The sequence below is a fragment of the Callospermophilus lateralis genome, chromosome 2 (genome assembly GCF_048772815.1).
Source record: "Callospermophilus lateralis isolate mCalLat2 chromosome 2, mCalLat2.hap1, whole genome shotgun sequence".
Taxonomy (NCBI): Eukaryota; Metazoa; Chordata; class Mammalia; order Rodentia; family Sciuridae; genus Callospermophilus; species Callospermophilus lateralis.
In genome coordinates this window covers 204,488,221-204,515,162 of record NC_135306.1, presented here as the reverse complement: position 1 = coordinate 204,515,162, position 26,942 = coordinate 204,488,221, and the positions used below count along the sequence as shown (strand labels likewise).

Genomic DNA, 26,942 nt, shown 5'->3' with positions numbered 1-26,942 from the left:
GGTGATATCATTTCTGATATTAGTAATTTGTGTCTTTTTTCTTTTTTCCCCCCAACCAATCTAGTTCAGGGCTTATCAGTTTTATCCAAAGAACTAGGTTTTGGTCTTGTTGATTTTCTCTCCTGCTTTTCTATTTTCTATTTCATTTTTTCTTTGGATTTTACTACTTCCTTTTTGTTTGTTTGCTTACTTTGGTTTTGATTTTTTGTCCTCTTTCTAATTCCTTAAGGTGGAACCTGAGGTATACTAGATTCTAGAACTTTCCTCATTTTTATTTTATTTTTTAAAAATATTTATTTTTCAGTTTTAGGTGGACACAATATCTTTATTTTTATGTGGTATTGAGGATGGAATCCAGTGCCTCAGACAAGCTAGGCAAGCAATCCGCCACTGAGCCACACCCCTGGCCCACTTTCTTCATTTTTAACATTAGCATTTAGTGCTCTAAATATCCCCTTAAATACTTCTTTACTGGCATCCCCAGAATTCTTACATATTGTATATCAGTTTCACTCAGTTCAGTTTCTAGAAAAAATAATAAATATAAAAGTTTCTAATTTTTCTTTTGATTTTCTTTGACCCATGAGTTATACAGAAGTGGACTATTTTGCTGAGTATCAGTGGCACACCCCTGTAATGCCCCAATTCGGGAGATTAAGGCAGTAGGATCACAAATTCAAGGCCAGTCTAGGGAACTTAGCAATCTGTCTAATAATAAGAAATAGAAAAGGAATGTGGGGGCGGGGATTGAGTTTGTGGCTTAGCAGTAGAGCTTTTGCCTAGCATGTGTGAGGCACTGGGTTCAATCCTCAGCACCACGTAAAAATAAATAAAACAACGATATTAAAAAAAAAAAAAAGGAATGGGGATATGACTCAGTAGTAAAGCACTTCTAGGTTCTATTCCTAGTACCATTCCCTCCCTGCCAAAAAAAAAAAAGTGTGTTATTTTGCTTCCAAATATTTTGGAATTTTCCAGATATCTTTCTCTTATTATTTCTAAATTTTGTGGTCACAGAACATACTTTTTGTGACTTAAATTGTTTTAAATTTATTGAGTTGTTATATTACAGAATACTGCATCTTGGTAAATGTTCTATATGTGCCTAAGAAAAACACCAATTTTGCTGCTATCGGGTAAAGTGTTCTACAAATGTCTATTAGGTCAAAATGGTTGATAGTATTCCTCAGGTCTACTCTCTCCTTGCTGATTTCATCTACTTGTGCTTCAGTCATTGAGAATTTGAATTTGCTACTGTGAAGGTTTGTTTTTCCTAGCAGTCAATCCATTTTTGCTTCTTATAATGTGAAGCCCTGTTCTTGGGTGCATAAATGTTTAGGATTGTTATTTCTTCTTAATTAACTGACCTCTTTATCATTATAAAATGACCTTCTTTAATCCTGATAATATTCTTTGCTCAAAAATTTACTCATCTGCTCAGTTGAGATAGGCCCCAACCTTAAACTCAGGGTCTCTGCAAGCTGATTGAAGTTCACTGCCAATTCCAATACAGTGAGTGTCCACAGTGCACCAAGAGAACACAGAGAAGGGGAACCCTGCCCAAATCTGATGATTTTTGAGGAGCTAGATATTCCAAGGAAGAGGAAAGTCCCATGCAAAAGATGATATACTGGATTGGGACATGACAGATGCTAGGATTTTAACATGGCCCTCAAATTTCATGTGCTGGAAAGTTAATTCCCAAATTAAGTATTTGAAGGCTGATGGTATTTGGAAGTAAGGCCTTTAACTGGATCAGATGAGATTGTCAGAGTGGGACCCCATGATGGGACTGGTAGCTTTACAGGAAGAGGAATAGAAACCTAAGCAGACACATACTTTCTCCGTCTTGTCATGTGATACCCTCTACCATATTATGATACAGTAAAGAAGGCCCTCACCAGATGCCACACAGATGCCAGCATTATGATCTTGGATTTCCCAGCCTCAAAAACCATAAATCAAATAAACTTCTGGTCTTTATAAATTACCCAATTCTTGGTATTTTCTTATACCAATAGAAAATAAACTAAGCGGGGCTGGAGATATAGCTCAATTGGTAGAGTGCTTGCCTAAAATGCACAAGGCCCTGGGTTCAATCCCCAGCACCATAAAAAAAGAAAAAAGGAAGATGAAATAAGAAGGTGTGGTATATCTGAGGTTCCCACAAACAAGGCCTTATGGCCAAAGGGCAGAGAGGGGATAGGAGACAAACTTTGACTAAGATGTCAGATCTGGTTTTTTTTTTTTTTTTTTTTTTGTACCAGGGATTAAATCCAGCGGCACTTTACCATTTAGCCACATTCCCAGCCTGTTTTTTTTTTTTTAAAAAATTAATTTAAAGACAGGGTATTGCTTGCTAAGTTGCTTAGGGCCTTGCTATATTGCTGAGGCTGGTTTTGAACTTCTGATCTTCCTGCCTCAACCTCTGTCTCAGCCTCCCAAGCTACTGGTGTGTGCCACTGTGCCCGGCTAAGATGTCAGATCTTTCTGGCCACTGAATGAATAATACATAGAAGAAGAGTAAGGAAAGGAGGCTGTTCCTTTTGTGTAGGCATGAGATGATGGTGGTCTGCAGTAGGCCAGTGGCAGTGAAGACGGCAAGGAAAGACAGGAGGTGGAATTAATAGGACTTCCTTCCTTTTTTTTTTTTTTTTAGAGAGAGTGAGAGATGGAGAGAGAGAGAGAGAGAGAGAGAGAGAGAGAGAGAGAGAGAGAGAGAATTTTTTTAATATTTATTTTTTAGTTTTCGGCGGACACAACATCTTTGTTTGTATGTGGTGCTGAGAATCGAACCCGGGCCGCACGCATGCCAGGCGAGCGCACTACCGCTTGAGCCACATCCCCAGCCCAGGACTTCCTTCCTTGCCTAACATATTGCATGAGCCTTCTAACTGGCTGCTTCTACTCTTGCCTCTCACTCCCTCCTGCCCCCATCCAGTGTATTCCAAAACAGAAAACGCATTGATCTTTGAGTCCTATGTGAGAGCAGATCACACTTTTGCTCAACACCTTCCAACAGATCCTCATGTCACTCAGAATAAAAGCCTGGGATGGCCAATATAATGTGGCCCTTGATCCTTCTCCTATTATTCATCCTTTGCTAGGTCTTCTCTAGCCACACTCACCTCCTCCAACAAACCAGGACCAGATCACCTGTAGTGGCATTTCTTTATTCAGAAATCCACTTGGCTCATGCTCTCACCTCCTTCAAGTCTTTGCTCAAAGGTCACCTTCTCAGTGATGCTTACCTGACTATCCTTGATGATACTGCATCCTGCTTCAAGTGCCCTCCCACAGTACTGATTCCCTTTATTCTGCTCTTCTTTTCCCCTCTAGCCCTATGAATTTCCAACATATTACATAATTCATTCATATTATATGTAGTGTTTATTGTCTATCACATTCCCTTTATTCTGCTCTTCTTTTCCCCTCTAGCCCTATGAATTTCCAACATATTACATAATTCATTCATATTATATGTAGTGTTTATTGTCTATCACATTTACTAGGGAAATGGCCATAAAGGCAGAGGTCTTTCTTTTGTTCACTGTCTCTAGAAGAGGAGACATACTTGTAGACAGACAGGTAACAAATGGCTTAATTACCAGGCTGAATGTCCGGGCAGACAGAGAAACACGGCATGCTGCCCAGGTTTCTCAGTCCAGGGACACAGAATTCTTTTGAAAGCAAAGGAGACCTCAGCTGGAAGCCAGACATGGGAGTCATCAACATCTGGGTGATGGTGGTGGGGTTGAATCCACAGAAGAAATCATATAAGAAAAGTAGCAATGGGACTAAGATGAACCCAAAATTTTACAAAATGGTGGGAGAGGGAGGGGCAGTTGCGTAGCTAGAAAGAAAAAAGTAGGGGCGTGTGGGTGGCACAAGTTTATTAGACTTTCAGGTAGGTGAGAGAGATTGAGTCAATAAAGACTGAAAGTGGATGATTGGATGTAGTCAGTAAAAAGTCATAAATGGCTTTATGGGGGAGCCAACTCAGTGACTGATTAGAAGCTCAACCTGTAAGGTCAACAGGTGGGGGGCGGGAGGATGACTGAGAATAATAGCTTGGGCATTTATAGGCTGACAGACCTAAGGAATCTTAGGACAGGTCTTGCTAAGCCTCTGAACCACAACTGTCCCACGTTTAATATGGCAATAGCACCACCTAGCTGATCAACTTTGACGACTGATGGTTAAAAGAGATGACGAAGGAAAATACAGGGCGCAAAGTGAGTGTCTTAGTTTCATTTTGTTAATGACAGCATTGAGTTGGCAGCGACCCAGACACCGATTGAAATAGCGGACAGCCCAGGACCAGTGTCCCCAGATAAGGACAGCAAAACCGTAGGCACAGAAAAGGACACCGGCATGCGGCGCTGAAAAGTCAATCCCTTGGCGCAGACGGAGAATACTCGGTCCCAAGATTAGGAGGATCTAATTAGCTCAGCCTTCTCCTCAGACCCTGCACACCTAACTGCCCCTCCCTTTCGTGGAGGGGCAAACGTTTCCAGAGGCCGGACAGGGATCACCTGCCCATGAACAGGGCTTTGCCTACTCGCCGCAGTCGGGGAAGGACCTAGACCTAGGCAACGGGGCCCACCGCCCCTAGCAACCACTCACCCGCTTTTCTCTTTCTATAGGCCAAACAATTTTCCTTTCTTTTTCTTATTGGTCCGCGTAACTTTCTCGCAACCAATCAGTGGCAGCCACGGGACCCAACTCACTCCCACACAACTCGAGGGGTGATCATGGAGGGGAAGAATTTCTGTTTTCTGCAGCCAGTTTTTCCCAGAAAGCACCTTATTTGTCAGACTGTTGTGATATTCCTGTAACGAGGCGCTAAGACATTTTATTTCTCTTAGGCCTACTGTATAGCCTGACCCTTGTTCACTACCCCCTACAAGTGGCACGGCCTGCAAAATGCTCCACCTTCCAGTGGCTCTGAGAGCCGGACTGGGGACTGGGTTGAGTCCACCCAGCGGTAGAGACCATACCATCTGTGACTAGTAGGTAGGGGGACAACCTCTTCCGTTACCCTCTTCCGCTCCGGCCACCTCTCTCACCTCTTGCTTAGCCCTATTCGGTAAGCACATATCCCCAAAACGGCGGCAAAACCTCTGCTCCCAGCACCACGCAAGGCGCGCGGTGGAAGCAAACGAAGGGCACACTTGGTACGGTCCACGCCGCGCCCCGCGCCGCCGGAAGTGAGGTGTCTTACCCCCGAAGTTCCGGTTCGCAGGGGGTGGGGAGTGTTGTTAACCCGAGCGGCTGCCGCAGTCGCGGAGATTGAGCGGGCTCGCGGCGCTGGGCTCCTGGTGAGTGAAGTGAAGTGGGCTCCGGGATGTGGTTGGGGTCGGGACCAAGACCTTCCTGTTAAAGTCACCGGGATCGGCTCGCCCCCTCAGTCCCGCCGCCTGCTTTCGGCCTGTCAGCTGGCCGTAGACCTCAGTCGCCGGCGCGGCCACGGAAGCTGGGCCCCGCCTGCGACGCTCACAACTCCTGGCGCTCACAGGTGCGCGGCTGCGAAGCTGACCCGAGTCCCTCTGTCCCGCACTGCACCCTGCTGGTCGGCCGTTTCTTAGTGCCCCGAGTTGATATAGCTCCGGGGGTTGGGGGGCGCCAGGGTTCCAGGCTGACGTACCCCGCCCGCTCCCGCGGGGCGCGCGTCCGCACTGACCACCCTGGCACAGCTGTCACCCGCACTGCTGCCTCCCCGGGCTGTGCCCCTCTGCGGCTTTGCTTCGCCCAGTCCAGGCCGAGCGTTCCCGCCCCTGGAGCAGATTTTTGCTTTTGCCACAAACCCCAGCACCTTCACCCTAGGGTCAGCGGTGGCAGTCCCCCCCACCCCCCACTGGTCCTCCAACAATGCTTCTTTTCCTCATTGCCTCCCCAGAGGAGGCGGCGGCTTGGCAGGCAGCGTGGAAAGAGCCCTAGATCTGAAACTAGACTGACCCAGGTTTCATATCAGTGTGATCGCTTAACCCCTTTGAGGCTCAGTTTCTTTATTTGTGAAATGGGGAAACGGGAAACATATGCTTTTCTTGATCTGATGGTTGTGATAGTAAAGTGAGATTTTACCCTCTTTATCCCGTTGACGTTGTGCCAGGCACTATGCTAGATTTGCATAGGATGGGCAATACACGTTATTGTCTTTCCTTTCCCCACGCAGGTCTGCGGGCCAGGGCAATGTTCCGCACCGCAGTGATGATGGCGGCCAGCCTGGCGCTGACCGGGGCCGTGGTGGCTCATGCCTACTACCTCAAACACCAGTTCTACCCCACTGTGGTGTACTTGACCAAGTCCAGCCCCAGCATGGCAGTGAGTTCAGGGCTCAGGGAGGGCAGAACTCCCTGGGAGGGAAGGAGGAGTCTGCCTAGGGCAGAGGCGGGGCTACAGGTCAGTAGGGGAGAAGTAGCCACTAGCTGCCTAAGTTTAAATAAACTGGTGAAGTCTTGGGGAGGTTCCTGAATGATGAGCTCCAGGCAGAGGAAAGCAGAAAGTGACCCCAAACCATAGCCTTTCCCCACTCCTAGGTCCTGTACATCCAGGCCTTCGTCCTTGTCTTCCTTTTGGGCAAGGTGATGGGCAAGGTGTTCTTTGGGCAGCTGAGGGCAGCAGAGATGGAGGTAAGATGTTGGTGGTTCAAAGATGAGGGGCAGGGTGTTGGGCAAGCAGAATGTCTGGATTCCACATCATCCCCTGCCCAACCCCTAGCACCTTCTGGAGCGTTCCTGGTATGCTGTTACTGAGACTTGTCTGGCCTTCACCGTTTTTCGGGACGACTTCAGCCCTCGCTTTGTTGCGCTCTTCACCCTCCTCCTCTTTCTCAAATGTTTCCACTGGCTGGCTGAGGACCGTGTGGACTTTGTGAGTTGGGAGTGGCCAGTGGGCAGGCTTATGGAGCAATGAGGGCTGGATTGGGCATATGGGAGGACTCCAGCCTTCCTGATGGGTCACTCTGCTCTGCTTTAGATGGAACGCAGCCCCAATATCTCCTGGCTCTTTCACTGCCGAATTGTCTGTGAGTGAGATCTGTGGAAGGGAAGGGAGGGAGCTGGAGGGAGGACAGGAACCATAGAGGAATGGAAGGTGAAAAGTCACTAGCCATGGACCTGTACCCCAGAGCACAAGCCATCCCTCAGCCTGCAGCTGTACAGGAAAGATAATTTAGGAAGTTAATTTGCATCGTCTGTGCCCTGTTCCACTCCAGGGCTTCTTAACTGCTGAGCCTTATCTTTCTGCCTCCTCACCTGGAGGCTGCCCCAACAACCCACTGCCATGGCAAAACTTAAGTTTCCAGAGGGCTGAGATCAGTGGAATGTGCCCACCTGACTAGGTGGCTGGGCCATGGTGGGCTTGAAGGTGGGGTTGTCCTAGAGCAGAAGTTGCTGTCAGGCCCTGGGCTAATCCTATCCTACCCCATTTGGGGGTCCCCACAGCCCTTATGTTCCTCCTGGGTATCCTGGACTTCCTCTTCGTCAGCCACGCTTATCACAGCATCCTGACCCGTGGGGCTTCTGTGCAGCTGGTGTTTGGCTTTGAGGTAAAACTGGCTTGGGAGTTTGGAGAGACAAGTCCAAGGTGGCACTGCATGTTACTGAGTAACCCAACGGACCCTTACTGAGCAGCTGCTGTGTGGCCACCAGGGAACAGTGATCAGTCAGTCATGGTACCCCTCATACACTCCTAGTTGATGACAGGAGGGCACAAAAGAGGTTGCAGACAAGGCCTGACCTGGGCTCAGGGAAGTTTTCCTGGAGGCTGATGCTAGAGTTGGCTCTGCATAGGTGGATGGACAGGAGAGAATTAGCTGGATGGGCCACCGGGGAGGCGTGTCAGCATTTGTCAAGTGTCCACTGTATACCAGTCTTGTGCTGAGCCGCTGACCTGCATTTCTTAATCAGCAAGACAACGCTGCTATAAATAAATAGTTAATTCTGCATTTTACAGATGAGCAAGTTGAGGTTGAGTGAACTGCCTGAAGTCATAGTGAGCTGGGGAGCTGGGAAGACAGGCTGTGTTCAGATCCTGTGCTGGTAACACGGCACCCTGCTGTGCTGGGGCCCTGGCACTGCAGAGCATGGCTGGATTAAGGGGAGCTGGTGTTTACATCCCCCTTGTGCCCCTCTCCCCTCCAGTATGCCATCCTGATGACAATGGTGCTCACCATCTTCATCAAGTATGTGCTACACTCCGTGGACCTCCAGAGCGAGAACCCCTGGGACAATAAAGCTGTGTACATGCTCTACACAGAGCTGTTCACAGGTGAGGGCAGCCTGGACCTCTCCTGACCCAGACCAGAATCTCCTATTCTACCTGCCAGACCCTGTGACCAGGTCTCTGCATCCTTACCCCCAGGCTTTATCAAGGTTCTGCTGTACATGGCCTTCATGACCATCATGATCAAGGTGCACACCTTCCCGCTCTTTGCCATCCGACCCATGTACCTGGCCATGAGGTGAGCCCAGCCCTGTCCCTTTAGTCTCCTAACCTGATCCCTCCCCCTCCCTGCATTTACTGACTATTGTTTCAGGCAGTTCAAGAAAGCTGTGACAGACGCCATCATGTCCCGCCGAGCCATCCGCAACATGAACACACTGTAAGTGGGCTTGTCCCAGGTTCTCTCCCAAACACTGTCCCAGGTCACCTTGCTTTCAGCTCTGGTTCTGACACATGCTCTGCCATCCTAACCAGGTATCCAGATGCCACTCCTGAGGAACTTCAGGCAATGGACAATGTCTGTATCATCTGCCGAGAAGAGATGGTCACTGGTGCCAAGAGGCTGCCCTGCAACCACATCTTCCACACCAGGTGGGAGGGGCCCTGGGAACCTGTACATCAGATCACAGGCCCCTGGAGACCTGCTGACCACTACCTGGTCTTAATCCCTAGCTGCCTGCGCTCCTGGTTCCAGCGACAGCAGACCTGCCCTACCTGCCGAATGGATGTCCTAAGAGCATCTCTGCCAGCCCAGTCACCACCACCTCCTGAACCTGCGGATCAGGGGCCACCCCCTGCCCCTCATCCTCCACCACTCCTGCCTCAGCCCCCTAACTGTAAGTATCCCTTCATTTGGCCATATGTTGGGTACTTCCCCAGAGTTGGGAATGGGAGATGCTGGGGAATCCAAGTCTCTGCCCTCCAAGTCTGGGCCAGAGAGGGTGAAAAGACGAGAAATAAATGATTATAATCACTGTAACCAGTGCTGAGCTCAGGCCCTGGGAGCAGAGGACACAGCTCCCAGTAGCCAAGCTCCCTGTTTGGGAGTGGGGTCAATATCAGTTCAGTGGTCTTCTTACCATCCTGTCTTGTCTTCTCTCTGCAGTCCCCCAGGGCCTCCTGCCTCCTTTTCCTCCAGGCATGTTCCCGCTGTGGCCCCCCATGGGTCCCTTCCCACCTGTCCCACCTCCCCCAAGCTCCGGAGAGGCTGCAGCCCCTCCATCCACCAGTGCAGGTGAGCCTTTGGGTACTGCAGCAGCTGCAGGGTGGCAGGAATGGATCCAGAGACCCCACAGCACTGATTTCTCATTCTGCACTTCAGCAGCCCTTTCTCGGCCCAGTGGAGCAGCTACAACTACAGCTGCTGGCACAAGTGCCCCTGCCCCAGCACCTGGCTCTGCGCCAGAGGCTGGCCCTGCCCCAGGCTTTCCCTTCCCTCCTCCCTGGATGGGTATGCCCCTGCCGCCACCCTTTGGTAAGTTGGACCATTCTCTGGGATATTCTAGAAGGTGTAGGGGGGTATCAGGCCCAGGTAGCCAAACTGAGCCTCCACCTCTTCCAGCCTTCCCCCCCATGCCTGTGCCCCCTGCGGGCTTTGCTGGGCTGACCCCAGAGGAACTGCGGGCTCTGGAGGGCCATGAGCGGCAGCACCTGGAGGCCCGGCTGCAGAGCCTGCGTAACATCCACACTCTGCTCGACGCCGCCATGCTGCAAATCAACCAGTATCTCACTGTGCTGGCCTCTTTGGGGTATGTCTACATGGGAATATGGGGGCCACAGAGTGTTTGCAAGAAAGTGGGGAGCTATGTAGTTGCCAAGAAGAGGTCCCTCACCGTTGTTCTTGGCATGTCTCCCTTGATACCCCCTAATACCTACTTACTCAGGTCACCTATCTCCAGACATTCTCAGGGTCTCTGGGCTTTACTCCCAGTGCCTTTATCCTCCCACTCCAGAGGCACATCTGGAGCTAAGAAAGAGTGATGTTTATTAGTGAGCTGACCTTGAATCTTACTCCTTTATATTTTTAACTCAAATTATTCCTAGCTTTAGCTCATCACCTAATACCTTACTGACACTAAGAAATGCCCCTGAATTGAAGAAACAGTTAATGCAAAGTTACTTGGGGCGGGGGGGGGGGGGGGGGGAGTGCTGGGTACATGGGAGCCAGCCTGATCTGAATTCAAGTGCTAGTCCCATTGTTCACTTGCTTTGTGATCTCCTTCACCTCATGAGAATAGTGGAGTTTCTATTTACAGAGGTGACATGTACCAAGTGCCTTGCACCTAATAGTGACAACACAGGCTTGGAGGGAAGCCAGAGTTAAGACTTTAGCATTTTGTGATTATTCAACAAATGCCCTGTGAAGTCCTGATGCCCCTGAGCAGAGACTGCAGGGGAAAAGGAGAGATGGGTCAGCAGTCCACCTCCAAGTGTTTTGAGAACACTTTGTGGCCCTTGAGTCACTCCACAGGAGCGTCCATTCCAAGTGTGTTCCTTTGTGCCTGATAGTCACAGGGGCACATTGTCCTAGACTGTCCTATAAGGCTTGACAAGAACAGAACAATCTGCCCAAGCTAGGTTACCAAGGCTGGACCTACTTTCTGTCCCCTGTCCCTAGGCCCCCCCGGCCTGCCACTTCTGTCAACCCTGCTGAAGAGACTGCCTCTCCAGTGGTCGCTGCTGCCTCCTCTACCAGCATCCCCAGCTCTGAGGCTACCACCCCATCTCCAGGAGCCTCCCCACCAGCCCCTGAAACTGAAAAGCCTCCAGGTAGGTTTGATCAGCCTTTAGGGATCTGGCTGGGGCTTCTCCGGGTTCCACTTCTGACTTCTTTATCCTCAGCTCCTGAGTCAGTGGGTGCCGAGGAGCTGCCTGAAGATGGAGAGCCTGATGCTGCAGAGCTCCGCCGTCGCCGCCTACAAAAGTTGGAGTCCCCTGTTGCCCACTGACACTGCCCCTGTCCTCACCCTGTCCCCGCTCTCTTGAGCAGCCCTCGCTGGAACAAGTCCTGCCACCAAGTGCCAGCTCCCTCTCTGCACCAGGGAGTAGTAACCCCAGCTCTGAAAAAGAGGAGGCATCCCTGAGGCCAAGTGGAAAGAGGCTGAGTTCCCAGTCCAAGACTCCAGCCCTGAGGCCCAGGCAGGCATGGGGATGCTGGGTCAACTTCAGCATTCCTTGCCACCTCTTCAGCCCTGTGTTCTGCTGGGGCATAGCTGGAGCTGTGAAAGCAAAAGGTTCAGCCTCTGAGAACCCCCTTCTTTCCCATCCATTTCTGGGAGAAGGGGCAGCCCCTCCAAGCCCTACTTGTATGGGGGGGTCACACTGCAGTGCCGAACAGTATTAGTTCCCATACCCAAGTGTGGACCCCAGAGGGGCTGGAGGCAGGCCGGGAACTTGCCCTGGCCCTCCTGCCAAGACTGGTACAAATTTCCTTTTCTTACCCTGATCTCCCCCAGAAGCCCCTTTGTGGTGGTGGCTATGCCCCCTGTGCCCTGTGGCATTTCCACGTCTTACTGGCAACCACACAACTCAGGGAAAGGAGTGCCTGGGGGTGGGGGGCAGGCGGGCAGCACTGAGGGACCCTGCCCTGCCCCTCCCCCAGGCCCTTTCCCCTGCAGCTTCTCTTAGGTGAGGCTGCCTCAGTCTCACCCTGTAGCCACTGCCCAGCCACAGCCGGGCTGGGGGCTAGTGTGCTGCTCCTTAACCACTGCAACCCAGAATCCAAGGAAGGCCACTTCTCACCTTGCAGAACTTAAGATTCTTAAGTTCAGAAGGATTGGAACTACTACCTTACCTGGTGGCTTTTGGCTTAAATTTTATCTTTTGAATTTGAATGCCCATCCCCAGGAAAGAGGAGCCAGAAGTGCAGCTCCTCCTCTCCACTTTAGAACAGGCTCTGGGCCAGGCAGGGACCACAGGAGCCAAGGCCTGCCTGTCCCTGTCTTTCTTCCCCTTGGTTTTGTGTTACAAGAGTTGCTGGAGACAGTTTCAGATGATTATTTAATTTGTAAATATTGTAAAAATTTTAATAGCTTAAATTGTATATACGGCCAAATAAAAACTTGCATTAATGATTGGTGGGGCTTATGTCAGGATCAGGGTTGGGCTCCTTTTTCTTACCAAGACTATGGACTTGATAATGGTCTGTAATTTCCAGGAGTAGATACTTGACTATTGAACAACTACAAAGACATACCTATTTGCATATGGAGAAACTGAGCCCCAGAGAGAAATCAGTACCCTACCTTAGGTCAGAGACCAAGAGCAGGATCCAAACGCGGTCTTAGCCAGTTTGAGGGAAGGGGAGGAACCTCAGGTCTTTGACCTGGGTGACTCCAGGGTGGGGAAAGTGTGAAGGCTAGTTGACTATGGGTGGACCACTCACAGGAGTAAAAGGCCTGCAACTTCCTGCCTGCAGGTCAACAGGCTGGGAGGATGGGCTTGGGCCAGACTGCGAGGAGCTGCTGAGTACCATCTTATGGCCTGGCCAGGCCAGCCAAAGCTAATCACTTGACTTCTTAGAGCTGGAAACCCAGTTAAGTCTAAGTGGTTTGGAATGGAACAGGGACCAGGGCTGGGATTCCCACCTCTCCCTGGGCTACATGGCTATCTATGCTCTGGTGCCCAGGAATGCACTTGAACTTAAGGCTTTTCTCAGGACCCTGTGCTGAAGTCAACAGTGTTTTACAAACCCTCCAGGACCAAGCCAGGTCTGATCTACAGCAAAGGTTCAGGAATGCTCCTGGCAGTGAGCTCCCAGAGGGCTGAGGAAGGATGTGCCTAAAGGCTCTGCCCTGTGAACCCTCCCCCAAAGGGGGTTGCACTGTCATTTCCAGCCCCAAGTAACATGCCACAGTGAGGGGAAGGACATCAGATAATGTCCTCTCCTAGCTTGGTGGTTCAAGGAGGGTCTCATGCTTGAGAGCTTTCCCCTAATGGACACCTGTGCATAGGGACCTGTTTCCCTCTTTATGTAAGAAAGGCCTGGCCCCACAGCCTTTTAGCCTTTATACTCTGCCCTGTCCAAGCCCTTAACCCTGATTTTTGTATCCTGTCCCAGGGGTTCCAATACATTGCAACTTCCAAGGTCCCCTGAACTCCAGTTTGTGGGGGACTATGCCATGCAGGTTGCTCAGGAGGCTTCAGAAGCCCTTCTCAAGGAGCCAGGCTTTAAGCTGCTCATCAAAGTAGCCCTTGACTCGAAGGGTACCAGTCACCTCATTAACCTGGGTAATAGGTGTCTTCCCCAGCAGTGGGCTCAGAAAATCTTCCACATCCTTCTGTAGGGCCTGGGAAAAGATGATAAATTGGGTCTGATCAATAGTCCATCTCAGACTACTGTCCTTTTAGCCCCCCAAAGTACAGAACCATACCCTGCTACCACCCCTTCCCTACTCACCCAGATATCCCCCTCCACTTTCCGGATCACAGTCATTTGGCGGTTGCCATGTGTGATGTCCTTGTAGACAGGGATGTTGTGCATTCGAGAGCGCCGCACAAAGTAGGGCAGGTTGGGTGGGGGATCTGTCAGTGATGGATATTGATAAGCCATTCATTCTAGACCTCACACAACAACAGTCAAGGCCCTTCCCCTCACAAAAATCAGCAGAGGGTTATTGCAACCAACTGGACCAAGCCAACTACAGACTTCATATCAGGGCATCTCTTTCCTTCAGTTTATAGTCAGGACCAAATTGTTTATCCTGGTATCATGTAAGTGGTTTGGAATGGAGCAGGGACCAGGGCTGGGATTCCCACCATTCTGTTAAAACAGTCTAGTTCTAGATTAGGTACTTTAACTAATGGCAAGAAATAAATGAAGTCAGGGTCATGCCTCCCTGGATCTTTGGGTCCCCTCTCAGGTAATCCGTGCCCTTTTCCACTGGGTCAGGGAGGCCAAAATCAATCTCTGTAACAAAGGACTTACAAACACCTACCATATACTGGGCTTTCCACTAAGGGAAATGTTTTATGTGCTGAGAAAATTATCTCTCTTTTGCTGAAATTAAGGTGGGAGAAATGATTAACTCAAGATCATACCAGCAATGAACAGCAGTATCAAATTCAAACCCTAAACTGCCTGACTCCCAAGCTGTGTTCTCAATTATGGTACATAGTCTGCTGGGGGAGAATATCAGTTCAAGCACTTGGTTTTCTCTCTATGATTCATTTTTTTCCCCCAGGTGGAAAGACCATCCCAACAGTGTGGATGGATGGGTACCCATGAATGGATAGCTCCACTCCTGAGCCCTTACTTGGGCACTAACCAATGCTAATCCTAAAGGATTTCTACATGAGTCCTGAATCCACTGGGGAGGGAGATGCTCCCCATCAGCCTTCAAACCACCTCACCTCTGGGAGGCTGCCAGCCACTAGGGGTGGGATAATGTTCATGCTTTGGGGGCTTTGGGATGCTGGCTGGAGGTAACAGGCGCTCCACGAAGTGATACTCATCCACAGATTCCACGAAGCTGGGGTAATCAGGTGGCCCCTGGGTCTGGCTCTGAGGCAAAACAAACAATCTCTCCATGGCTTACCCAACAACAGAGAACTTTATTAAGTACAAAAACGGAAACATTTCAAGCAGAGAGAAGAGCATAAATAAAAGGTGTGAGGTGGAAAGCACCAAGCTTCAGTTTCCCGGTGTGCAAGGTGTAGGTGGGACTGGACAAAGAAACTCAGGCACTCTGAACAGCATGCCTCTCTCAGGACTCAAATGACACTGTGTATTTCTGAAAAGCCAATCAGCAGTAAGATTGAACACTATGGCATTTTTCAGTATTTAAAAGTTGTCTCTGCACATTCTGTTAAAACAGTCTAGTTCTAGATTAGGTACTTTAACTAATGGCAATTCCCTGCTCACACTCAGGACCCAGGCAGCGAGTGTCGTGGGCAGTAACCCCCAGTCGCGACTAACCCGCGCTCGATTTTATCCACATCCCAAACCCCATATTCCCCAAGCGCACTCCGGGATCTACCACTTTCCCCTCAATCTTGTATTTACCTTCGAGACAAGTGCCACCAATTGGGCAAGAAAACTAAGGACCCATGTAGGGATGCTGATTGCAGAGTTACAATGAACAACAGTGAGCCGCGCATTCAGCCCTCTTCCCTCAGTTCCAAGCTCGGCGCTCTCACCTGGTGCCGCAGCCCGAAGCCCCGCAGGACCCCAGTGGTCCAGCCCCGCAGCGATGCCCGGAACACGGCCGCCGCCATCTTGACCAGCCCCACTGGCCCTCTGCGCGCGCAACCGGCCTGGTCCCGCCCCCTCCACCCGCCTGCGCGCGCAGCCCACGAAGAAAGGACGCCTGCGCGTAGCGTAAAGGGGCGGAGCTAGAATGGTGATGAGCGGTACAAATATTAGAGGACCTCGCGGTCGCTCAGTAGTGACGTGGCACGAAGCAGGCGGTGAGGACGTGCGCGCCCTCGCTTCTTCCTCTTTCTCGACTCCATCTTCACGGTAGCGGCACCTCGGGCCGCGGCTCAGGTAAGACTTAGGCGAGGGCTTAGTAGCAGGCCGGCCGCGGAGTCTGAAGGCACCGGGAAATCAAGGGGCAGGGGCTTCTCTATGGCGGCCCGGGCTTGAGTCCCTGCCTGAGCTTCTTCGCAGGCCCGGTCTCCGCCACGTTGACACGCCGAGCCAGTCTCAGACCCGACGCGATCGTCCTGCTCCGTTTCCCATTCCCTGACTCCCTTGTTTCTGGGACGCTTTTCCTCTTCTCACACGAGCCTTTCATTTCAGTCGCCGACATGCAGCTCTTTGTCCGCGCCCAAGAGCTACATACCCTCGAAGTAACCAGCCAGGAGACGGTCGCTCAGATCAAGGTAAGTCTGCGTGGAGCTGCTTGCACTCTACCCGTCCTCTGGTTCTCTTGGCCCTCGTACCCGCGGAAATGCACACGAATCTTGCTTCTCCTGCAGGCTCATGTAGCCTCACTGGAGGGCATCGCCCCGGAAGACCAAGTCGTGCTCCTGGCAGGCACGCCGCTGGAGGATGAGGCTACTCTGGGCCAGTGTGGAGTGGAGGCCTTGACCACTTTGGAAGTAGCCGGCCGCATGCTTGGAGGTAAGTGGGGGAGGACGGCTTTTTGAACTGCCTTAAGTGAATGGGTGTGGGGTACATAGTCCGGGCAGCTCGGTATCGTTTCTATGGTAAGGCACTGAAGTGTTTTCCACGATCTTCAGTCCAGCTAAATTTTTTCCCGTTCACCTCTAAATGAACTCCAAGAGGTGTGAGAGAAGGAGCCAGACAGCTGTTCTTCTGGCAGACCTTTGTCTGGCTTCAGTTTCTCCACTAAAATCAAGGTGTCAGACCAGATCCCCAAGATGCTCTTCAAGTCTTATTGAAAGTCCAGAGCCAGAAAATGTTATTACAGGTCAAAACTCTGACTTTGTTTCACTCCAGTTTGGGCCAAACTTGTCTCAACCTGCTGCTGTTCTCCCTTCTCACCACAGGTAAAGTCCATGGTTCTCTGGCCCGTGCTGGAAAAGTAAGAGGTCAAACTCCCAAGGTGAGTGAGAAAATTTGTGGTGTTTGGACTTTGTCTTACTGTCACAGCTAATCCAAGACCCTTGATGTTCCTGTTTGTCTTGTCCCTTCCTGGAGAGGAGCCTGAGGGAAGAGTGCCAGGCTTGTAAGAGGTCAGCCAGGTTCTGATCAGCCCTTCTTTTTCCCAGGTGGCCAAACAGGAGAAGAAGAAGAAGAAGACAGGCCGTGCCAAGCGGCGGATGCAGTACAACCGGCGCTTTGTCAATGTTGTGCCTACCTTTGGCAAGAAGAAAGGCCCCAATGCCAACTCCTAAGTCCTATGTAATCTTTGTTTTCTCTAATAAAGCCACTTCGTCCAGACAGCTCATTGTTTCATTTTAATTTGCAGGATGTTAGGAAAAGGTATGGTTTTCACCAGGGGTTGGAGGCAGTAAGGGCAGAGGCCCATAATCTGGAAGGAAGAAATGGTAAACTACAGGAGAGACACAGATGACCGCCCTTAAGATAAAGAGTTGGAAATTACCCATTCTGAATAATTTGATTATTCCCCCCACAATTCCTTTTTCATCTTCTAGCTAGAGAAGGTAGCAGAAATCATGATGAGGTGTTTTTTATGGAGGTAGCAAAGGGCAGTATGGAAGGGGTTTGGGTAGAAGATAAAGTCAGGAAATGCCAATCTAGTCCTTCCTTGAACTTAGAACTAGCTGTGGCCTTACTAAAGTCCAGGACACAAGAAACCTGCTGTACCTCAGTACTAGAAATCAGCAAGGTATTGCTTGATTACATTGGCACCATGGTGATGGGTGACCTTGTTTACTTATAATTGTTTGATTGGCCTTGCTGATTTAATCATGCTATAATTGGATAAAATGTTCCCAAACAGTTCTTTTAGAGTTGATTTAAGGATCCCTCCTAGCAACTAAGGCTTCCAGCATATCTGAAACCCACTCATCATTCATCTGTTTTTGAACCTGCTGGTTCTTAATATAATATACTATGGGGGAAAGCCCTTGGGTTTAGACTGCTGAACTTTTTTTTCTTTTTCCCTCTTATACTTACTGTTTGGCAGATCTTGAACTACTTATTTATTTATTTATTTATTTATTTATTTTAGAGTTGTAGATAGACAGCATTCTTTTATGTTTACTTTTTATATGGTCCTGAGGATCAAACCGAGTACCTCATACATGCTCTATCACTGAACTACAACCCCAGCCCTTGAACTACTTATCTAGTCTCTGCATCATCTGAGAGTTGCTGTGAAGGTGAAAGGATATAAAATGCTTAGATAGCCCCTGGCTTATTGTAGGTATATAGGCTGTATAGAGAGACTTTTTTTTTTTTTTTAATATTTTTTAGTTATCGGCGGACACAACATCTTTGTTTGTATGTGGTGCTGAGGATCCAACCCGGGCCGCACGCGCCAGGCCATCGCTCTACCGCTTGAGCCACGCCTGACGTGCGTGCGGCCCGGGTTGGATCCTCAGCACCACATACAAACAAAGATGTTGTGTCCGCTGAAAACTAAAAAATAAATATTAAAATTCTCTCTCTCGATTAAAAAAAAATATTGTGAGTGGTGATTTAAATAAAAAAGAACTGGGAATGTTGGTCAGTGGTAGGGAGTTTGGGATAATATGCTCAAGGCCCTGGGTTTGATCCCCAGCACTGGGGGGAAAAAAAAAAACAGTTCCTTTTTTTTTTTTTAAATATTTATTATATTTTTAAGTGTGGATGGACACAACATAATGCCTTTATTTTTATGTGGTGCTGAGGATCGAACCCAGGTCCTGCCTGTGCTAGGAGAGCGCTCTACCACTGAGCCACAATCCCAGCCCCTGACTTTCTATTTATCAGTTTTTTTTTTTTTTTTAAAGATTGGTAGAGGATTGAATTCAAGTTTTCAAGTCCTTGCCCTTGAATGACATACATCCCTAGCCCACAGTAAATTTTTTGTGTGGGGAAATATGAGGAAACTCATTACAAGTGTTAATAGCCTCATAGAAAGACTGCTGCAATGTGGGTGTGATGTGGGGGAAGTTGTGGACAGACTACTTAGGGATGCTCCCTAAGGAAGACCACTGAGGAAAAGATAGGAGTCCTGAAATAACTAATCAAGTGTTGAGCTGGGGAGAGTTCCAGCCAAGAGGCTTCCAAGGGCAGAAGCAGAAGTGATATCTAGTGAGTGCAGCAGATTCTGCAGGACCTTGTTAGCCATGGGAAAGAACTCCTTTATTTTATCCACACTGCATTAATCCATGAATGGATCAATCCACTAAGGTAGAACCTTGGACTTAACCACTTCTAAAAGGTTTTTGCCTCTTAATGCCTCACAAAAGGGATTACATTTAAACATAAGTTTGTTTTTGGTTTTGGTTTTGTTTGTTTTGGTACAAGGGAGTAAATCCAGGTGCAGTTAACTGCAGAGTCACATCCCCAGCTGTTTTTTATATTTTATTTAGAGACAGGGTCTTGCTAAATTGCTTAGAGCCTTGCTAAATTGATGAAGCTAACTTTGAACTCACAATCCTCCAGCCTCAGTCTCCCAAACTGCTGGGATTATGGTTGTGGCCCACAGTGCGCGTCTCAACATGAGTTTTGATTCACACCACAGCTGGGGTTGAGTTTAAAAGCAACAGAGGGTCATGAAGAGGATTTAAGCAAGGGACTGATGTAATCTGATTTGTGATCTAAATTCTTGTGGGTTTTTCACTTTTCAGTGCTGGAAATCAAACCAGGCCTTGACTAGTCAAGGCAAATGCTCTACCACTGAGCTATATCCCCAGCCCTATAATCTATTTCTCAGGCTTTTTTTCTGGAGGAAGTTAGGAAAACAGTTAAGGCACTGTCATCCGATGAGGAGGCAGGTAGCTTAGACCATCAGTGGTGGTCCATCCAAGTCTTTGTAGGGAGATAAATGATACATATCAAGATAGATGTAAGATATTTCAGAGGCAGAAGTGACAGGATGTGGGAATGAATGTGAGAGTGACCAAAGAACCAGGATACATTTCATAGGTACATAGATCAAGACCTCATCTTTCAGCCAGATATGGTAGTACATATCTGTAATCCCAGCAACTGAGAAGGTTAAGGCAGGAGAATGACAAGTTTGAGGCCAGCCTCAGCAACTTGAGACTTTGTTCTCAAAATTTAAAAAATGTGTGTGGTGCAGGAGGCGGGTGCTGGGGATGCAATTCAGTGGTTAAGTGCCCCTGAGTTCATTCCTCAGTATGTAAAATAAAAACACCTCATTGTTGTTGTTTGTGGTTCATCATCTCTGTTACACCAGAAGATAACTTTAGGACAGGAATCTCATCACTTTGATCCTCCTTGTGTTCTTGGTCCTCAATATGGAGTCTGCATTTAACAGAATTAGGTGAATGAAGATTTTATGTGTATATAAATATTGTATTGTTTGTGTATATAAACATAATATATATAGTGAACTACATCCCCAGCCCTTATTGTTTATTTTGGGTCCTGCTAAATTGTCCAGGCTGATCCCTAACTTGCTATCATCCTGCCTCAGCCTCTCAAGTAGTTGGGATTACAGGCCTCACAGTGCCTGACTACTATTGGATATTTAATCAGAAAGTATTTAATGAAGGAAGAGGCAGGTTTAGGTTAGGAATTGAACAGAAGCTCAGATATTTGTTAAACATTGCCTTCTTTTAAAGCAATGCCCCCAACACCCAGGTCTAGGCCTGTCTTCCATTCTAACTGCCCCTTAAATTGTCTATGTCCCCTAGCAAAATGTCTGTTCCTCCAGTATAGAGAGGAATCTTATCTCCCATAGAACTGGCACGATTATTGGCCCAAAGTAGGTGCTTAGCATAGATGATTTCTGCCCCCAGCTTTGTATTTTTTATTTTTTAATTGTCAATGGACCTTTATTTATTTTATTGTGGCGCTGAGAATCGTACCCAGTGCCTCACACAGGCTAGGCAAGCGCTCTACTACTGAGCCACAACTCCAACCCAAGCCCCCAGCTCTTACAGAAAAGTTGTTTTTCACTTTTAGGAAACTTGTGGGGCGGGGATGGGGAAGGGTTTGGTCAGCCACTAGGGGGCGAGCGAGGACCAGCGTAGTGCTCACCTGCGCATTTTTCCGATCTTGTGCGTCATCGCCTTAGTGGGCGGGGCTCGTACGTTGCGTTAGGTTTCTGCGCCTGCCCAAAGTGCTACTTGAGAGAAGGGAGAGGCTTGGCTTATGATTGTGGGCGGAAATTGCCGAGAAGCCTCCGAGCTTTGCCGAACCGAAAGCTCCCTCGGCCTGGCAAAGAGGCGGAAGTAACTGAAGATGCGCCGGAAGTGGCTGCGCTTGGGCGCTGGCGTTCGCTGTTAGCTAGCTGCTCTAGTTGCCATGGAGCCGGCCGGGCTGTGCGGTTTCTGCCCAGGCGGGGAGGCCCAGCCAGCGCGCTACACCTGTCCACGCTGTAATGTGCCCTACTGTTCGCTGCGCTGCTATCGGGCGCATGGTGCCTGCGCCGAAGACTTCTACCGTGACCAGGTGCTGAGAGAGCTCCGCGGGCGCAGCGCCTCGCCTAGCCGCCTAGCATGTGCTCTACGCCGGCTGCGCCAGCAACGCGAGACAGAGGACGACCCCGAGGAGGCAGGCCTGAGCACTGGCCCGGCACCCGGCGGCCTTTCCAGACTCTGGGAAGAGTTGGCACCCGCGGAGAAGGCGGCCTTCGAGCGGTTGCTGAGCCGCGGCGAGGCCGGGAAGCTGCTGCCTCCGTGGCGGCCGTGGTGGTGGGACCGTGGGGCCGGGCCGCGGCTTCTAGAGGAGTTAGATGGTGTCCCCAGCAGTGAACCTGCGGAGCTAGAACCCGACCCCGCGGAGCCAGTTTCTGGAGACGCCCCTAGGGCCTGCAGGCCCTCGGTGCCCACCCACATCCCTGCGCTGGCCAGCCTGAGTCGCTGCCCAGCCTCGCCGCTCGTGCGCTTCCAGCTCCCCAACGTGCTGTTCGCCTATGCTCACACTCTAGCCCTTTATCATGGCGGGGACGAAGAGCTGCTCTCCGACTTTTGTGCCACGCTGCTGGGCGTTTCTGGAGCCCTGGGCGCCCAGCAAGTCTTTGCTTCTGCGGAGGAAGCCCTGCTGGCTGCAGCCAGCGTGCTAGAAACCAGCGAGCACCCACCAGGGCCCCTGGGTACACGGGGTGCTATGCAAGAGGCCGCCCGCATCCTGCTGGGTGAGGGTCCCGCCAACCAGAAAGGCTACACGCTGGCTGCATTGGGGCATCTAGTGCAGACTCTGGGCAGGGCCAGGAAACAGGCCGTGGCTAGAGAAGAGCGAGATCGCCTCTACCGGGCCCGGAAGAAGTGCCAATTTCTGCTGGCCTGGACCAATGAAAATGAGGCTGTCCTAACACCATTGGCTTTAGACTGCACCAGGGCCCACCAAGCCCACACGGTGGCAGCAGAGGAGGTGGCAGCCCTCACTGGGGAACTAGAGCGCCTTTGGGGAGGCCCTATGCCACCTGCACCGAGGACTCTCATTGAGGAGCTCCCTGGCTGATCTGGAGACCCTTGTTATTAATAAAGCTGTGCCTGGTCTGCCCAACTGTGGACAGTGCCCATTTCTGAGTGACAGCTGTGTTCACAAACTGCCTCTCAGCTTCCTCCTAGTCAGAGCTCACCCAACTCTGGGTATAAACACACTGGTCCCAGAATGGGAGCAAAACAACACCAAGGGTTCCAGACATTTATACAATGGGAGAAAAATGTCTCCATTTGGGGGCACCGGCTTCATCTTGTTCCAAATGACCTTTTCTCAGAGGCTGGTCATCCCTTCCTGGGTGAGCTCAGGCCCCAGTTCTGTCCAGATTCCTATCATGGTGGTCTGGTGGCCAGTGAAGCTGCTTCAGTAGATGTAGGGCAAGATGCGGTAAGGTACCCGCCGACAGTACTCGTGCCAAGCCCGGCCGTACTTCTGCAGGCACTGCCGCTCATCCCGGGCCTCCCGGTGCACCAACAGTGCAGTGAAGTAGAGGACGTAGAAGTAGGGTAGCAGGTGGGACACCCCTGTACAGAAGTGCTCTGTGACCACTCAGACAGCAGTTCATAGAGATTTCCATGCCTAGTGGCTCACAAAGCATCAAGGCTCAGCAGGGAAAGGCAACCCAACCTGGCAATAGGGTTTGCCCCAGCCACATACCACACACTGGGTCCATCCCTAGTAGCTGATCATAGGCATCCTGTGATCACCATGCTACTGCTCATATCCACCCAGGGCACTCACCACAAGGCAAGGACCAGGCCAGAGCCATGATGAGGTCTCCGAGATAGTTGGGATGACGGACCATACCCCACCATCCAGATACCAGCAGCTGCCGCCCGGTGGCAGTAGGAATGGTCTCAAGGCCTGGGAAACAGAGAGTGAGGTAGAGAATCCCAGAAAGTCATGCTCCACCTCATCTATGGTCCCCAAGAGACCCAACTTACCGGACACACTGGGATCTGAAGGGTTCTTTCGGAAAGTGTTTTTCTGGGAATTGGCCCCACGGAATATGTAGTAACCAATAGCTGGGGGAGAGTATGAGCAGATAGTCAAGGTTGAGGGCCATGGTCTTCTGCCTGATTTTTAGTATCTACTGGCATGTCTATAGCTGACTGCCTGGATATCCAGAACCCAGCCCCAGCTTTAGATAATCACCCGAGCTTCGCACCTACCTACTGAATACTGAACAAAGTGTGCATGAAAGAAAGAGGGAAGGGAAATGATGGGCCCAGCTTGCTGCCCTTCCTGACTGACCATTGATGAGACAGATGACTGCAGCCATGGGCAACCCCAGGGGCTGTGGGTGGTACAACAGGAACTGGGCCTGCAGGCTGTAGGTGAAGGGTACCCAGGCCAGGTCCCCAAAGGCCAGCATGAAGCCAAATCCATCATGTGTGATGTCCATGGTGGTGAGGACAGCCTCCTATAGGGACAGGACCCAGGTACACTGTCTTAGTCCTATGTCCACAAGGACTCTCCCCAGCCTCCCCTACCCAGTGCAGCCTCACCTCATGCCAGAGGGCGTCACCCACATACAGTAGCTGGAAAGCATTGACCAGCCACATGGCAAGTGAAGGACTCCCCCGCTGCTCTGCCTCCTGCACCAGCAGGGCCAGGTTGATGAAGACCTGGGGATAGTGGGGGACAAGTCCATTGCCTCCACCCAAGTGGAAGCACCTGGGTGGGGAAGTGCCAGCCTCTCCCCTTTTTTCACCTGTCACTGTCAGTCACTCTTTAGCCCCTTGTTAAGTGGATCCAGGCCCTGTGCTCAGGTAGACAGACTGTGACTATGGCTCAAGTTCAAACTCCTGCTTTTGAATCTGAGCTTTGCCACTTGGGCAGGTTGTTACCTTTCCCAAAGCCCACTTTCCCACCACCATGTGGGGAATAGAGATAGGGACCTGACTCAGGTGCTGTGTGAGGAATTGACATAATGTGTGCAGTACTAGCAGTTAGCTAGGATCCAGTCCATGCTGAGCACCCTCATTTGGGCAGAGCTGAGCTAAGTGCTAGCATTAAGCTTACCTTTCTCATTCTCACAATAATCTTGGGAGAAAGTTTTAATTTGATCCAATTTCACAAGTAAGCAAATAGCCTTAGAGGCTGAAGTGTCTGTGAGCAGGACCAGCTCCAGATCCACAGGGGGCCAGGTCAGTGGTGCATGCCTGTAGTCTTACTACTTAGAAGGCAGATGCAGGAGGATCTTTGGTTTGACACCACCCTGGGCTACACAGTCAGACCTCCCATCTCAAAAAATAAAAGATTGGGGGAAAATAAAACAGATCCATGGTGAACACATCACACTCCTGCCCTCAGGGTGAGGTCACTTCTAAGTTTACATGAGGGACCTTTCCCAAGAGTTCCTTTGGTATTCTTGGCCAACGTCCAGCATGGGTGATCATAACTCTAGGACAGAGATGGAATGTTGTCAAGGCCAACAGTGACGGACAGGTAGGCTGCTAAACCCAGTGATCAGTTCTAGATTCTGTACTGCCTTGACCATCAAAAACATGTGATCAACACTGTCCTCAAAATAGATTTTGCACTTGATTGCTGTATTTAAAACTTGCATGAGCTCTCTTAACTCTTCCTGCTTGGTTTTCTTTCATAGTTTGTGTGTGTGTGTGTGTGTGTGTGTGTGTGTGTGTGTGGTGTGTTTGTATGTTGTGATGCTGGGGATGGAATCCAGGGTGTTGCAGGTGCTAGGCAATGCCCCACTACTGCACTACACCAGTTCACTATATATATTTTACTGGTTTGGGTCTCTCTTTCCCATTAGGATGAAGGCTTTATGTTTTCTTTTCTTTCCTCTCCTGTGACTCTCTCTCTCTTGTCTTCCAGCAGTACAGCAATGTTGAGGACACAATAGATCAACAGGGAGGAGGGAATGACAATGATTTTTGTTCTGCACTGTTGGGGCCCTGCCTTCCCCTGGCCTGAGGCCAGCCCCATAAAGCCCAGCATACCCAGCCGATGAGACCCGGTCGCAGTTCACAGAAATACTTGAAGTCAAAGGAACAAATGCGAGGGTTGAGCTCCCGTCCCAGGAAAAAGTCGTAGATAAGATTGCCTAGAGAATAACAGAGAGTGAAAGTGCAAACAAGTGTCCCCATCTGCCGCATTTCCACCCCACTGGGACCCCTCTCACCTGAGTTTCCCCCAGGTGCCAGGGCTGAGGCAGGGACCACCTGAGCCTTCATATAGAGAAGGAAGCTGAAGATGAAGGTGGTGATGGTGGCTGCAAATGCCAAGGGCAGAAGCATTTCCGGGAGCGCACCCAGGGGCAGCCCAACGGACACCCCCAGCCCCACCAATAGGGCTGTCAGCACCAGGGCCTGGAAGCCTGAATCACAAAAGAGTAAGTCCTGGGGCTGGGCATCGCCACCGTCCCTCCCAACATACACATGCACCAAAGCAAGGTCAAGGTCAGGGAGGTCACAGACCCTGCTTAAACCATTAGGCTACCACCTTAGCCTTCAGAGAGCCACCTCAGCTACTGCCCTGGTGCATAGAGTAGCTGCAAATGAAGTAAAGGAGCGGGGATAAGGGGCGTGAGGAGACTCCTTGGCATAAGAGAGGTACATATGGGAGCTTGGGGTCGGGAACTCATCTCCATGGACCGTCTGGCTAGATATTGAACCCCACTCCCACCAAGTCCAGTGCAAGGGCCAGTCCTCCAGGCACCATTAATGGGGTAGCACAGACGACTCTTGTCCTTCAATTCTTGCCCCTCGGCCACCTGCGGGTAAAGGGCAATCTGATAAGGGTTGTGGGGCCTTCTTGCCCTCCTTCCTCCCGCCTCCCCGAAGCTTTGGAACAGAGCTCACACCTTGCGCGCCGGCAGCAGGTAGAGCGCCGCCTGCAGGCCGAGCCAGGTGAGTAACAGCAGCAGCGCTCGCGGGCTCCACAGCACCTCCAGCCCTGGCAGGTACGGAGGTGGGCCTAGTAGGCGCGCCGGGCCTGAGCGGGCCACCAGTAGCAGGTGGAACATTGTGGCGGGTAGCAGCAGCAGCAGCGCCGCAGCGCCTACGGAGGGGGCCACAACTTCGGATGTCCGCTTCCCATCTCTCCCGAACCCACAGGCTACCACCGTCGTCTCCGAATCCGATTGTCAGTCCCCGAGCTCCCGCTGCCTCTGGATCCCTTTCCCTAGAAGACCCTCCTCCCCCAAATCTCATTTCTCCACAAATCTCCACAAATCCCCAGCGCCCAGCCCCCAGAAGTGCCCCTCCTGGCTCTCCCTCTGGAGACATTTTCCCTGCCAACTCCTTCTCTTTTTTCCTTTGGGTACCCCCAAAACTGCCACCCTCAGATCCTGCCTCGTCCTGTTCCTAGTTCACCCCTCCAGCCCAGCCCCGCTCAGCCTCATTACCCAGGGGCCCCCCGAATTCCAGTGGGGCTCGGGGGCCCTGAAAAGAAGCCATGGTTTCCGCTTCACCCAGGGGTGGGGGCTCACAAAAGTCGGTCAAGGAAACGCAGCCCGCCCTGTCCCCCAGGAGAAAGGCTTGGCCACCAAGAGGTTGCGACCCGCTGCATCTGCCTCCAAACAAAGCTGGGGCTGCAGCAGCTCTAGTCCCGAGGTCTTTAAATGGACACGCCCCCTGCTCATCCTGGGCCCAGAACACCAGCCAATTGGCGCTCGGGGGCGGATCCAGCGCTGGCGCCTCAGAAGCCTCAATCCCCAAACCCCACCCCTTGCAGGTTCCCGCACGCACTAAGAGAC

General features: G+C 50.6%; 5 protein-coding genes across 8 annotated transcripts; 3 read left to right on the top strand and 2 right to left on the bottom strand.

The window, feature by feature from the left end:
- Positions 1–5,236: 5,236 nt before the first annotated feature.
- On the top strand, positions 5,237–12,299 carry Syvn1 (synoviolin 1). 3 transcript variants are annotated; one of them, XM_076847540.1, is made up of 17 exons: positions 5,245–5,321; positions 5,412–5,518; positions 6,176–6,324; positions 6,540–6,632; positions 6,721–6,873; positions 6,979–7,027; positions 7,446–7,549; positions 8,145–8,271; positions 8,365–8,464; positions 8,540–8,605; positions 8,701–8,817; positions 8,899–9,062; positions 9,332–9,460; positions 9,548–9,700; positions 9,788–9,974; positions 10,844–10,995; positions 11,068–12,299. In XM_076847540.1, the coding sequence occupies exons 3-17, from the start codon at positions 6,193–6,195 to the stop codon at positions 11,172–11,174; spliced, it is 1,833 nt and encodes a 610-aa protein (XP_076703655.1). In that variant the 5' UTR covers positions 5,245–5,321; positions 5,412–5,518; positions 6,176–6,192; the 3' UTR covers positions 11,175–12,299. The 3 variants fall into 3 exon arrangements, with proteins under 3 accessions (XP_076703656.1, XP_076703654.1, XP_076703655.1); XM_076847541.1 differs by lacking the exon at positions 5,412–5,518 and having other exon boundaries at positions 5,237–5,321; positions 9,551–9,700; XM_076847539.1 differs by lacking the exon at positions 5,412–5,518 and having other exon boundaries at positions 5,237–5,321.
- Mrpl49 (mitochondrial ribosomal protein L49) lies at positions 12,212–15,456 on the bottom strand. The gene is made up of 4 exons (XM_076847542.1): positions 15,364–15,456; positions 14,578–14,728; positions 13,625–13,749; positions 12,212–13,514 (listed from the first exon to the last, which is right to left on the bottom strand). The coding sequence occupies exons 1-4, from the start codon at positions 15,439–15,441 to the stop codon at positions 13,368–13,370; spliced, it is 501 nt and encodes a 166-aa protein (XP_076703657.1). The 5' UTR covers positions 15,442–15,456; the 3' UTR covers positions 12,212–13,367.
- Positions 15,457–15,600: 144 nt separating this feature from the next.
- Positions 15,601–17,076, top strand: Fau (FAU ubiquitin like and ribosomal protein S30 fusion). Its single transcript, XM_076844761.1, has 5 exons — positions 15,601–15,712; positions 15,968–16,050; positions 16,147–16,291; positions 16,681–16,736; positions 16,903–17,076. Exons 2-5 carry the CDS (start codon positions 15,976–15,978, stop codon positions 17,026–17,028), a joined length of 402 nt encoding a protein of 133 aa, XP_076700876.1. The 5' UTR covers positions 15,601–15,712; positions 15,968–15,975; the 3' UTR covers positions 17,029–17,076.
- Positions 17,077–20,984: 3,908 nt separating this feature from the next.
- On the top strand, positions 20,985–22,260 carry Znhit2 (zinc finger HIT-type containing 2). The gene has a single exon (XM_076844759.1). The coding sequence runs from the start codon at positions 21,080–21,082 to the stop codon at positions 22,235–22,237; it is 1,158 nt and encodes a 385-aa protein (XP_076700874.1). The 5' UTR covers positions 20,985–21,079; the 3' UTR covers positions 22,238–22,260.
- A 193-nt stretch (positions 22,261–22,453) lies between these two features.
- On the bottom strand, positions 22,454–26,942 carry Tm7sf2 (transmembrane 7 superfamily member 2). Of its 2 annotated transcripts, none has more exons than XM_076847537.1 (10): positions 26,592–26,942; positions 26,049–26,245; positions 25,871–25,958; positions 25,368–25,562; positions 25,186–25,289; positions 23,728–23,847; positions 23,474–23,642; positions 23,164–23,244; positions 22,961–23,083; positions 22,454–22,743 (listed from the first exon to the last, which is right to left on the bottom strand). In XM_076847537.1, exons 1-10 carry the CDS (start codon positions 26,641–26,643, stop codon positions 22,583–22,585), a joined length of 1,290 nt encoding a protein of 429 aa, XP_076703652.1. In that variant the 5' UTR covers positions 26,644–26,942; the 3' UTR covers positions 22,454–22,582. The 2 variants fall into 2 exon arrangements, with proteins under 2 accessions (XP_076703652.1, XP_076703653.1); XM_076847538.1 differs by having other exon boundaries at positions 25,904–25,958.